Consider the following 14,216-nt stretch of genomic DNA (forward strand, 5'->3'; position numbering starts at 1 on the left):
GAACCCGATCAGAAAGGATATATGTACCCCTATGTTCATAGCGGCACAATTCACCATAGCTAAGATTTGGAAACAGCCTAAGTGCCCATCAGCAGATGAGTGGATTATGAAACAGTGGTACATCTACACGATGGAATACTATGCTGCTGTAAAAAAGAAGGAACTCTTACCATTTGCAACAGCATGGACGGAACTGGAGAGCATTATGCTAAGTGAAATAAGCCAGTCAGAGAAAGATAAATATCACATGATCTCATTCATATGTGGGACATAATGATCAACATAAACTGATGAACAAAAATAGATCCAGAGACAAAGGGCAGGGGAGGGGGGGGGTTAGAGATCAAAGGACTTATATGTATGCATATTAGCATAACCAATGGACACAGACACTGGGGCGGTGGGGGCTTGCCCTCAGGGGTGGGAGTGGCTGGAGGGGGGTCAATTTTGGAAAAAGGAGACACATGTAATACTTTAAACAATAAAAAAAGTTACACTATATAAACCTATTTTTATATAAACCATAAATGAACCCACGAGGAGATGGTAATTTAATCTATTTAGTAGCCATGCCTCTATCTGTATAAACCTATTTTGTCAATCTCAACACTTAGCATAGTCCTGATACAGCAGAGCTTCTCAGTAAATGATGGTTCAGTGAATACATGATTTTATTTAAACAGTAACTACTGGTTTCGCCGCTGACCTATTTCAGCGGAAATGCCCATCGCTACTAGAAGGAAGCAGAGCCATTCTCAGTTTAGGCACCAGAAGGGCGACACCACTGGTATAATTCCTGCCTCCATTCCTGGCCTGAACAGCCGGAGGCTCAGCAGCACCCCTCTGCCATATGGTCACACGCTGGATTCTACCCAAACACCACAGAAGCCGAGACACCCACGCCACCCACGTGCTGTCGCTTTTTGGAATTGTTGATTACGTGAGATTCGTGGCACAGATAACTGCCCAAGAGAATTCTGAGGCAGATTTTTAACTAACCCGTCCTACTCAACTCCTGAGGACGTTATGTCTACATAAGCGGGATCCAGAAGATCATTTAAACCCAGGAAACAAAGCAACACCTGAAATATGCACATGTCGAAGGGAAAATGAGCTTTGTCTTCTTGCTAGTTTTTAATTTGATCATTTTGAATGGCCTGAGACTGATGTTATAAATATCCAAATAGCCCTTGGCAGAAAAAAGGTTCCCCACCCCTGATTTAGAGTACTGAGAAAGCAACTCTTCACTGTTCAAACTTCACTGTACAACACCCAACATGAGTGATCATTCATTCAGAATGTGTGTTACCAACCCCATGATTCCGTAGCCCTTGCTTTGCTCTTGTGAGTATGTGTGTTGGAATCATTGCCCATGGTCACCTAATGTGTTTATGTTTCTCTAATTTCAGCGTGTGGCAAGTTGATGAAAATCACAGGCCCAATTACAGTCAAGACGTCTGGAACCCGATTCGGTGCCTGGATGACTGATCCTCTAGCATCTGAGAAAAACAACAGAGTATGTGTCCTCCACAATTGCCTTTGCTTAGAATGATGTTTTATTTATACCTTTTTTGTCTACTGGACTGTTCATTTTCTTTAGGGATAGAGTTTCAACTTGGAAACGGTTACATCGCTGCAAATATTTTCAATTCGATCATATTAACACAGCTACAGAGATATATGGCAAATTTATTTTAGTAAAATGTTCTATCCTATAATTCTCCAATAGAGTGAATCTAGTTTTTATTTGTTTCAGTCTTGTTTTGCACTTCACAGGGCAAAAATTACAAGAGTACAAAATTCTCTTTATATTTCTACTAAAACTTACTCTATTTATATGAACACACACACACTAAATAAGGGAAAACCTTGAACTTACCAATTCACAAAACAAACTTAAATATTCTTGGAGTCTAGAGTTAACTTTAAGGGAAATAGCACTGAAACTTTGGGGATGGGGAGGTATTAAATCAGCAACATCTATTTATGTGAATCAATATACCGCCAATGTACCATGGCTCTGGGCATGTGCTATTGCAAAACTTACTATACATTAAGATTCACAGGGTTACATCCAAATGAGATTTGTAGCTAGATTAGTGACATGGTTGTGTTAAGAGGTAGGTGTACCTAGAAGCAGGTTCAATGAACAAGGGTTAGTTAACTAGAAGGTTCTGCGGCATCCATAAAGGAGAAATATGTTCAGTGGTGTAAAGTTAGACCACACATTTTTGCAGAGCGAGTTGCAGAATAAATAAAGTTGCTGAAGGCGGTATTTTTGCCGTTATTGATTGCATGGATCGATCAGGTGACTAAACAAAGTGATGTGATTTGTACTGACACATGTCTGGCTCACTCCGTCATGGGCACTGAATGGTCTAAAAAAGAAAGGACAAGAAGCAAATCAATTTCAAGGCAGCAAATTTAGCTGTTTCCTTTCCGCATAGTCCATGCCACTCGCTTTGCAAAAGCCCGCCGTACCATCGGCCCTAAGATAAGGTGGTCTCCGGCGCCTGGGCATCCTGAGACGGATGTGTGCTAACTCTCAGTGCCTTTATTTTGGAATTCTCAGGGAAGTCCAGAATTTAGGTGCTCCATTTATTTATTCTTTCCTCCCATCTTCCCAGGTCTGGTACATGGACAGTTACACCAACAACAAAATAGTCCGGGAGTACAAATCCATGGCCGACTTTGTCAGCGGGGCTGAATCAAGGACCTACAACCTCCCTTTCAAGTGGGCGGGCACCAACCACGTGGTCTACAATGGCTCGCTCTACTTCAACAAGTACCAGAGCAACATCGTCATCAAGTACAGCTTCGACCTGGGCAGGGTGCTGGCCCAGCGCAGCCTGGAGAACGCTGGCTTCCAGAACGTCTACCCCTACACCTGGGGCGGCTTCTCCGACATCGACCTGATGGCCGACGAAATCGGGCTGTGGGCCGTGTACGCCACCAACCAGAACGCGGGCAACATCGTCATCAGCCAGCTGAACCCCGACACCCTGGAGGTGGCCAAGAGCTGGAACACGGGCTACCCCAAGCGGAGCGCCGGGGAGTCCTTCATGATCTGCGGGACCCTGTATGTCACCAACTCCCACCTGACCGGGGCCAAGGTGTACTATTCCTACTCCACCAAGACCTCCAGCTACGAGTACACGGACATCCCCTTCCACAACCAGTACTTCCACATCTCCATGCTGGACTACAACGCCAGGGACCGGGCGCTCTATGCCTGGAACAACGGCCACCAGGTCCTGTTCAATGTCACCCTCTTCCACATCATCAAGACCGAGGACGACACATAAGCGAGTGTAACCTGTTTCCACCGAGCTACACCGTGTCATTTGTGCTCCATTCCCTAGGACTCCTTTGGTGTTGCTTTTCTTCCTTAGAGCGTCCCCACCCTTTCCTCAAAGCATTTCTATCATCACGTGGGTGTTCCGGAAAAATTCAGCGGGGCCCGCCTCAATGAACCCGTTGGACACACATCGGAACTCCTGCATTCACAAGGCCTATCATGTCCTTGTCATGAAAAGCACTACAGAGAGCTTACGTGGCTAAAGTCATACTTTTGCAAAAGATTAATGGTCTGCCTTATACTAGTGTCAGAGACTAATGGTAGCTTCAATGCATGAATGTCTCTCTCTCTCTTTTTCTCAACTCTACCATTTCTTACTATATGTCTCTAGCTCCACATCAGAAAACATTCTGGTAGGAATCAGAAGAAAAAAGGAAGAAAAAGGGAAAAAAACACTTTTCCCCCATTCATTTCTAAAACAGACGTCAGGATTTCATTTACACGGGGAAGAACACGCCACCTCGCTGTTCCCCGGTCCTCTGGCGCGGTGCTGTACAGCCATTTTTAAATCTCTTGCTAACATTTGATTGGCAACCTGTATTTCTACCATTGTGACCACCATTGTGCAATTGTATCTCTTCACTTCTGTGACAGTAAGTGATGTTTTTTTATAAACGACACTGAAGTTCAATCTCAGTGATCCTCCTGGGTCCATGTCCAAGTGTGGTCCCAAGGAAGTATCTTCCCGGCTTCCCCTTCCCATGGTAGTGTAAGCTAAACAGGAAAGCAGACCAGGCCCCTTCCATCCAGTCTTTATTTGACCCCTGACACACAATGGACCACGGACGCGCAAGGCCACACAGACTCGGCACGGGCGAGGCAGTCTGCCCACCCTGCTGAACGCAACCCTTAGTCACACAAATTGGACTCGAGTTGACTATACTCCTTCGTGATACGACCAAACAAATTTTGTTCTTCATAATGAAATATCTCAGTGCTTTAACTTATATTTCACACACAACTTGCAATAATGTAATTCCTTGTGCCAGCACTAGAAAAGTACATGAAGCACATATAAAAAGTCTTTAAAAGATTTCTGTAATATCATCTAGATTCCCATGATAAACTCGGGAGCGGTTATTGGCAAGATTTGTGCAAAAGAGAATGATGGGAAGACTTGGGAGTTGTCTGTGCCATTTAAATGTGCAAACGACCAATCTGGAAGGCAACCTCTGGTCACCCAGATTCTTTGTGTGCAGAAACAATGCAACCAAAAGAGACAGCTTTCATCAGATTTGGTGTCACTAACTCCCAAAACATATTCTCAGTAAATATATCGAACACATCGTTGAGTTTGGATGGACTTTCCATATCTCAAAAACCCTTACCTGACGCCATTTTACAGAAACTAGTATGTGTTGGTTTTAAAATTTAAAAAGTATAGAGTATAACAAATAAGATGTAACTTCAATGGTTGTAAATGCTTAGTTTCGCACATACATCCTACTGTAATTTCCTTCGTAAAGTAAGGATATAACCTTTCAGACGAAGCATTGTGTAAAGAAATGCTAGTGCTTAAGAAATTCATTTCCATTGTCACAGGTAAACCATCACCCTCAAATAGCTCACTGTCAAACACGCAGGATAAAAGAACCCAATTTTGAAAGTGTCCAAGTTTAGCGAAGCTTTCTCTCTCCCTCCCTCCCTCTCTTCCTTCTCCTCTCTTTCCCTCCTTCCCTCCCTCTGTCTGCCTGCCTCCTGTGGTCCTTTGGTGATATTGTCCTTCTCTTTGAAAACATTTATCTAATTTCTCCTCTGCTTTTGGGCGTTAGAAAGTTTAGGGGATCTGCTTGTTGTCGTACACTCGCTACAAAAATAATCAGCCAATACTTTGAATATCAAGAGTTTGTCTGAAGAAAAGAAAGTCAACTGCGGAGATGAATGAACTTTGAAGTCGAGGGCCTCTACGGAACAGCCGGGTTGTCGTTACTCGCTTTTGTTTTTAAAGAGATGGATATGGTGCCACGTACATGCCCACCTGGACTGCGCAGCCTTTTGGGAGACACGCAGCTTGTGAAGCCCTTTGCCTGTCGCGTGCGGCCCGGTCACGGTCATCTTCTCCCACCCCCGTGCGCGCACTGCCCGGGGACGCACAGGCGCCAGGACTGCGCTGGGACCGGGAACGTGAGCGTGAAAATGGATCTGCATTAAACACTCACAGTTCAGAAGCATTTTTCTTCATAAGTTATCAGTTTTGTGCCTGAAATAAATAAGAACTTACTCTCATCACTGTTTTATTTTTAAATCTCAAATAAAATAAATTTTATGAGGGAAATGATGAGCATTTATAAATTGCTCACATAATCCAATCAGTAAAGAAATCCAAGCTCAGAAAGTCTTGTTTTCTTTTATTTTTCCCATCACCATTTATCCCTTCTCTGCCCTCTTCCACCTCCCACGCCCCTTCCCACCCTGCAATCACCACACCATTGCCCATGTCCATGAGTTCTCTCTCTCATTTTTGCTCAGTTCCTCCACCACCACCCCAACCCAGTCCCCACCAAGCTGTCTGCCTGCGCTGAGTGACTGTCCTCAGATATCCTGGCACAGGGTCCGACACAGAATCATCCCACAGCAAAGGCCAATAACCAAAGAAGCGTCAGAGTGAGTCGTAGAGTAACCACCTTCCCTGTCTAAACACACTACACACTTTGTTCCACTCTGAGGTCATGAGAAATTAACTTTCCCAATGTATTTTATTGGGAATAAATGTCTATCAGCTCCTAGGGTCCGACTCCTAACACACGGACAGGGACTGCCACGCAGATAAAAACGGGCTTCCTTTGCTCTCTTGGATCAGTTGTTCCCACGGTGATGCAGTCAACTTCATTCCAGAACAAAGTAGCTGACAGGGGCTACCGTCTTTATTTGCATTGTTTCTCTCCTTGACACCCATTTTTTAAAGAAAAAAAAATCTACATTTTTGCCCACCCAACTCTTGGGTCCTTATTTTGCCTTCTTACCCCTGTGAGTAAAGATTGCGTGTAGATATGGACTCTGGTAGATCAGACTGGGTTTCATCCAAGGGGCCTCTCACCTGCCATCCTCCTCCCTGGTCCTGGGCTTGCAAGGGGTGGGCCCATAAGCAATGTGATGCTCGTCAATCTTTTCCCCTGAGAAAATGCATCTTGTCACACCTTCTAACTAACACCAGTGAGGACCCTCGTGTCATATAGCACAAGCAACTCTTCCGCAACGCAGTGCATTGTTTCTAAAATTAGGCCTAACTACCCGTCTTTGAGCACGTTTCTCGGTTTCTGTAGATGAGAGTGTTGGCTGGATGGGTAGTTACCCAATGGTTCCCTCTAGAGGAGGTCATCCTAGGGACCCCTCAGAGTCGCCAGAGGGACAGAGGAACGTCACGGAGGTGGGGCAAGGGCGTCCAACTGTCCCTCACCACCTCCCACAAGAGCAACCTCACTTTTGTCTACTTTCTAGAATGTTTCTGTTACATGCTTTCATTGTCAGAAAGCATTTCTGTTGTTTTAAGTATAAAAACTACTTATCTAGGTGGTCCCCAGGGTCTGGCTCTCACGTCTCCGAACCTGTGATTCTGAAAGTCAATAAAGGATGTGCATGCATGGGGGCTCGGATGCTTGCATTGCTCAGAATGAAGGGGAAGACACCACAGGGGAAGGGGAGAGGAAAATGAGCTACTAATTGGCTTGAGCTAAGACGAACAGTTCATATTGTTCTATCACTCGACTGAACCCTGCTACCTCACTAGGGATATTCCGCTTGCATAACTCAGTTCAAAATCCATGGTTTCTTCCTCCTTACACTCCGTCAGCAGCTAACTAATGATGCTAAAACCCCTCCAATGAACCCCACATTTGGACCAGCGTTTTACTGCATCAGCTCCCACTAGTGCTACTCTGGGGGAACCACACAATTTCTAGTGGTTCTGAGAAACAGCGGGAACTAACGAATCCCCAAAGGAAAGTGGAGTATGTATCATGGTATAGACAGGCCTGGACTACGCTGAAATTCCTCCTCACGCATCGTCACCTCCCCAGGGCTTTCTCCAGGCTGATTTCAAAGCTTCTTTTGTCCCCTGAAAACCTAGCATTTCAGTTCCACCAAAACAAGGGAGGCCAGTTCCGATCAGCAGGTGGCATGATGGGAGGAAGACAGCAGGCGATGTGAGAAGGTGAAGTAAAGCTTTCAGTCAGAAGGCCGGAGCTCAGGGTGCACAGAGGTTCATCCTGAGCTGGGACGACCCGTTCCTTAGTTGGGCAAATATTTGTAGTGTGACTAGGGAACGCCAGGCGGGCCTGTGAAATCCACCGGGCGGGCTGCTGTGGACAGAAAGTAACTCCAGCCACTCGGGGGCTGCTGGGAACCCTGCATCCGCAGCACTCGACAAGCTGTGCTGGGCGTTTGGTAAGAGCAGGGAGCAGGCATGATCCCTCCTTAAACGCTTCTTGATGGGACTTGGCTGCAAGAGTCAATGGCATGCCCTTGAACCTGCTTACTCATGCCCAACAGCCAGTAAGCTCCATCCCCAGGGACCACGCTGCCCTTCTCATGTGTGTGCCTGCGCTGCCTGCATGAGCGCCTGCCTGACATAGAGCAGCTTCCCCATAAATACTAGTAACTGCTGAACGAACGAACCAACGAACGAAGCAACCAACTGTTAGAAACTCAGCCATGACCTGTCAGAACTCCCGAGTGAATAGCTCAGCCTCTGATGTGACTTAGTCATTCATTTCCTCACTCGCTTTTAAAGTGCTTTATTTATTTTTGCATTTGTATTCATAACAGGACTAAATAGTTGTTTGTTTAAACAGTGATTAATTTAGGAGAAACTTCAAGACTTAAGTCTGTAATAACACAAGCTAAAAACTTGTGATTTTTTTACCCGTCCAGAGGTAACAGTTGAAGCGTGCTTATTCTAAGACTTCCTATAATTACTCTTACTACTGCTAATCATAACAGCCATGCCAGACTAACAGCAGGAGGGAAGGTGAATTAATATGTCTCTTTGCCCTTCTGTGCTCAGCTTTCCTTTTACTAAGATGACAGACACGTATTTGGGGGATTTGGGTAACATTGGGCTTCCTTTAAACACATCTGTGGAGCCATCACCCATGATGAAGTACTGAGAGAGAATCTGCTTTCTATTAGCAACTGAAATATCTTCATTACTTTTTTCCTTGTCAGAGCTTCAGTGCTCACGTTTTAGTGAAGGCTGTTTAGCCCTTCTGTTCTCCTCGCTCCCAGGCAACTGGAAATTCCCCGTTTTTCCCTGAGAGGGACAGAGATTCACAGCATCAAGCTAGCCTTTCCCCAAAGGCCAGCACCATCTGCTGCTTCCTAAGTGACCTGCCACTGGAGGCTGCTGGGAACATCCCATTTCAGCTGGAAAAGGGGGGACTGCGAGGGCGATGCCACGGTTAAGGGGGCAGAACACCTCTGAGTGAAGAAGGCACAGCTCGCAGGGCTCTATGTGACATCAGCATCGATTCTCATTCAATCTCATGTCCTGGGCCCTGTGCCCATGTCCCCATTGTGTGAGTTTTGTCCTTGACCTCCTCTCCCGTGACCTCATCCTGAGCAGCCTGCTCATGTGGTCATAGGGTGTATGCAAGCGAAATGCTTCTCTAGTGGAAACTTTCCCTCTTCAGGGAGTTGGTATCCTCCTGATTAAACAGCACTGCTTTCCCCAACCACCCCTTCCCCCTCCCCCCATCCCCGAAAAGCAAAAAGTAATCAATCCTCCAGAAGAGGAGCGTGAGAACTGAATCAACCCTACAGATGAGGCTACGGAGACACCACATTTCTGAATCAGATTCCATTGCTTTATCTCCAGGTATTAGAATTTTCACATATTGAATGATTCCTGAAATAATTAAAATTTTGCCACAGATCAGATTTCTCTTGTTGCTAAATAAAGCATTAGACTATAAGCCAATTTATTATAAAGAGGTTTGGCCGACTGTCTCAGGTATCGCATGCCACCAGGAAGGCAATTAGTCAATTTTCCAATTAAAATAAATGTGTTTCAGTCATCACATTGCACACTGGAGAAGGAAAAATGACTTCAATCGGTGCACTTTGCATTTCTGCAGTAACTTCCATCTAAGAAGCTCAAAGCACTAATTTAATTAAACTCCCGAAAAGTAGGTGTGATTATATCCTTTTGACAAAGGCCTAAATGGAGTCACAGAAAGATTAACTCACTTGCCTGGGTGACACAGTGAGCGGGAGGAGGGGGTCAGAATAAATCTGAGCCCTCGGACATACGGTTCCCCACAGCCCGGATCAACGATCTCTCGCTATCTGTGCTTTTTCCCAAGTCTCATCATCTCAACTCCTGCCTGGAGCTGGGCCACTGACGCCTTGATTCCTTCACAAGTTGGGGAGAATTGAAGCACAGATGATTCAAAAATGCTTCTGATGCTTATTCTTGTAGCCTAACTTATGGATGGCGCTCATTTGGAGCAAATTCTGGTGGTGTTTTTTTCCGTTTGCCAACAAATTCTCTCTCTCTCGCTCTCTCTCTCTCTCTCTCTCTCTCTCTCTCACACACACACACACACACACACACACACACAAACACACACACACACAATTAGGTGGCCTAATCCCAGAAAGCAAGCCTGTTTGCTTTTAATTAAGGAATTAATTGTGCATCAAAGTTTCATGAGAAATTTTGCAGAATCTTCATCTAATCTTTCCTTAATGAAATGAATCTGATGGCTGCTCTGTTTGCATTAGCCACAGCACAAGCCGCCCATGGTTTAAGAAGTGTATTGAGCAAACAAAGTTAAAAAGACCCCAGGAAGTAGTCATTATCCAGGGGATAAATATTTAGACATTCTCAAGGGCGAAAAGTCCTTCGTCATATTAAGTTACTACACAGAATCGGCCCATCTTTGTCAAAGGTAGTTTTTTACCACTGTTTTCTAACCTTTCAACCAAGGGGCCTATAAGCCCTTTCAAAAAGATAACATCTTTAGAAAAATCTATTTGGAGAAAAGTAACTTCCAGTCTTATCTAGGCACCTCATGTATAGATGCTGAGACCAGTAAGGTCCAACGGATAAACTCAAAATACGCTATTTCTTACTGGTAAGGAATGTACTGGTCAGCTCCAGCTGCCATAATAGAATACCAAGGCCTAGGTGAGTTAAAGAACAGGAGTTTATTTTCTCTAATTCTGGAGGCGAGAAGTCCAAGACCAAGGTGCCCGCAGGGTTGGTTGCTGGTGAGGCCTCGCTCCTGGGCTTGCAGATGGCCGCCTTCTCGCTATGTTTTCCTGTGGCCTTTTCTCTGTGCACACACAGAAAAAGAGAGCAATCTCTTCCTCTTTATGAGATTAGCGCCCAACCTCATGCTCTCGTTTAACTGGAAAGACTCTATATCCAATAGTCTCCTTAGAGGATTAGGGGTTCGGGCTTCAACTCACAAATTGTGGGGGGAGGGGCACAAAATTCAGTCCACAACAAGCAATTTCCATCTTAGTCAATGAAACAGAGGAAAAGACCCATTGCTATGTCCAGGAACCCCCCGCACCCCTCCCCCTCCCCCTCCACACAGACACAGGAATAACCCTAAGACAGGAAGAACATAATTTAAATATATATATACATACATACATACTTATATATACATACATACATATACATACATATATATGTATATATATATAGTATCCCCCAAAAATGTATACACACTTCACAGCTGATAGCTCAATTGATGTTTCTTCCTTTTCATCTTTCCATTTGAATTCATAATTATTCAAAGTGTGCATACATTTTGGGGACACCTTGTATATATGTGTGTACATGTGTACATTTTTCCCCAAAAAATGTCTTTACTTCCTTAAAAGGAAGCTAATTCCATGGTTTACTGCTGAACTTTAATTTACGTCCACTTTTCACAACATGTATCCCCTCACCCAGACCCACTGAGCACTCCCACCCAGACCCACTGAGCAACACAACCCCCACCCAGACCCACTGAGCAACACAACCCACACCCAGGGCTCAGAGACCCCTCTCTGCAGCCTCAGCCTCCGAGCAGGTCCAAAGCTCAGCTCCATGTCAACTTCCCGACGGAAACAATACACAGAGCAGACTTCCGCTCACGCTATAAATCACATGATCTGAAGTTTAGTCCTGGCTCTGACATTCAAAGACACAGTAATCTCAAGAACTGCTGGAGGGGAAAGAGGTTAATGCTTCAATTTTTAATATTAAACCCAGATTCAGAAACACCTATGATGAAAGATTCCGAGCACTTCAGCATATGTATTTAAGGGGTGGTGGTAAATTGTAATGATGAGTTATGGTTGGCATCAGGATAGATCTTTCACTCGTCAGCAAAAATGATCATTATTTCAAATATGCGAGCCGTTCTGGAATCAGTTAGCAGGATGGGAGGATGGATGAGCCGACGTGGTAATGAGGATAAGCCTCCTGACTCAGGCCTGAGTGATGTGCAAAACACAAGGGTCCCTCGGGAATGCCGGGTGGCTGCTTTTTTCTGCTGCCGAGCCCCCCATCCAAGGTTAAGGGCCTTGATGGATTTGAATAGCCTACAAAGTTTGGGAAGCGTATTTGGTAATTAATGAGCCGAGTCCTTCTAGAAGCAGCTAAAGCCCCGTCACCCGGCATAGCCACAGCTACGGAAGACATTCGGCTCAAGTCAGGAAAACGTTTCCATGAATAGCGCCCGGTCTGGGAAAGGTGCTGACCTATGTGGGCCAAGTCATAACACCCCACTGACACTGCAGTCCTTCTGGAAACCCGCCCCCGCCCCGGAAACCCGGGCCCCCCGGTGCTGATCGATCTGTTTAAAGGGCCAAGTAGGTGACCTTGTTGTTGCCAAAACCCACGCTCACTGCAGGTGGCATTTCAGGAGCTTTCTGGAGAAATTGCTGCTGTCACTTTGCTCCTATAAATTGTACCAAATGGCCCATTACCCCTGGTCCCTGCGACAGGAAACTTCAAAGGCGAAGGAGAAACACTCCCCTGACCGGCAAGCTGCCAAGGAGCAGGCAGTGACAGGGAGAGGCAGGCAGGACTGGGGGGGCGGGAGGGGGGCTCCCCGGCTTCCGGAAGAGTCGGAGCCATTGCTTGCCCTGCCTCCCTGTTCCTCCCCTTTCTCCTGCCACGTGGGACAGGATGGGATGTGAGCCCTTCACCGTGAAGGAGGCACCTCTACCCTGTGGTCCCAAGTGCACAGAAACCCAGTCTCCTGCCCAGAGCTTTGATGATAAAACCAAAGAGCAAAGTCTCCTGGTTAAAAAACAGACAAAACCAGCCCTGAGCTGGATCCCACGTCTCGCCTGCTAAAATAATCGGCAGTTGATTGTTTGATTCTGGTTATAAAACTCATTTAAAAACCAGTCTGTGTTTTGTTTTTGTTTTTTTAAAGAACATCTGCTGAGAGTGCAGAAAAGAACTTGATTTATTCACGCACCCAAACCCCACGGTGACAGTGTTTACGCCACGGCTCGCTGGCCAAGCCTTCGAGACCCAGCCAGGAACGACGAGAGAGAGCGTTCCACACATCCCATAATTAGCCCATAAGCAGATGTTCATCCCTCACACAGTGTGAGCGAGCGTTCTAGGGGAAAACAATCACTTTATTTGACTCGAACGCACACAACGGCTGTGCATTTTATAACATCGACATAAAACCGCGCCCAATGTGTTAGTGAAACATCGGAACATCTACTGTGGTGACGGCTACCAATGTTTTCATCCGGAACGATTCTGCAAGAACGCAGACACACTGCTCCGTGTGTCAAAGTCGCTGATGTTGAAGTAAGACGGCTCAAGTCCTAATCACAGGCAGGAAATAGATGTGCATTATGACGGCCTGAACCTGTGCACAGATTCTATGAACTGGCAGATGGGGGAGGCTGTGCAGGAGTTTGTTCCAGTTAAAAACCAAGGGGGCCCATCCAGCGGGGCTCAGTGGCTGAGCATTGACCTATGAGCCAGGAGGTCATGGTTCGATTCCTGGTCAGGGCACATGCCTGGGTTGTGGGCTCGATCCCCAGTGTGGGGCGTGCAGGAGGCAGCTGATTCGTGATTCTCTCATCACTGATGTTTCTGTCTCTCCCTCTCCCTTCCTCACTGAAATCAATAAAAATATCTTTTTTTTTAATCGAGGGGCCACAGACAATTTCAGTGACTCCCTGATCATCTGCAGAGCTTACTCATGAAAGCAAAATGCAAATCTTTGTCTCCTGGGTGTCAGCTCCGTTACTCTCCTTCTGGGCCAGCCCTTGCTCGGTGCCCTGAGATGAGGCTTTTCTGCCGGCTAAGAAAAGAGAACGTTACCTGCAATAACTTCATAAAAGTAAATTGTTTCTATTTTAAAGGACTGCCTTTTCTTTGTCCTGTCTTTTTGTGAAAAGGTTCTTTTTGAAAATCAAATGCTGATAAAAATGGCAGCTCTTGGTATTTCTAAATGGCCTTTCTTGGTACACGGGCTGAACCCCCTCTGGGCACAGGTCTAAGCCTGACTCCGATCTTAAGGAAATTTATTGGCTCATGGGATTGAAAAAGAAATTCCATGGTCTGAGAGTCAGATGTGGCTGAATCCAGGATTCAACTCATGCTTTCAAGCCTTGGTCTTGCTCCACCTCTTGGCCCTGCTTTATATTTTAAAGGCTTTCTTCTCCGATTTCACTACGGTCTCCAGATTCAAGTTTACATCATCCTTACTGCTAATCCTACCAGTGGGAAGGAAATGTTTCTCTTTCTACTAGCTCTAGAAAAGTCTTCCTGCGTGTGGTTCCGTCACATGACTAACCCCGAGCCAATCATCGTAGCCAGAGGATACAATGGTCTAATTGTCCATCCATAATCCCAGGGTAGAGTCAGACCCTCATGAACAAA

General features: G+C 45.7%; 1 protein-coding gene across 1 annotated transcript in view; it reads left to right on the top strand.

Moving 5' to 3' along the window:
• Positions 1–3,568, top strand: part of OLFM3 (olfactomedin 3) — an 87,764-nt gene extending 84,196 nt beyond the window's left edge. Inside the window, exons 5-6 of the mRNA XM_006103630.3 lie at positions 1,410–1,516; positions 2,628–3,568. Coding sequence (XP_006103692.1) covers positions 1,410–1,516; positions 2,628–3,305 — 785 coding nt within the window. The 3' untranslated portion in view covers positions 3,306–3,568. The remainder of the gene's footprint in view (positions 1–1,409; positions 1,517–2,627) is intronic.
• Positions 3,569–14,216: the final 10,648 nt, after the last annotated feature.

The sequence above is a fragment of the Myotis lucifugus genome, unplaced genomic scaffold (assembly GCF_000147115.1).
Source record: "Myotis lucifugus unplaced genomic scaffold, Myoluc2.0 scaffold_497, whole genome shotgun sequence".
NCBI classification, from domain to species: Eukaryota; Metazoa; Chordata; class Mammalia; order Chiroptera; family Vespertilionidae; genus Myotis; species Myotis lucifugus.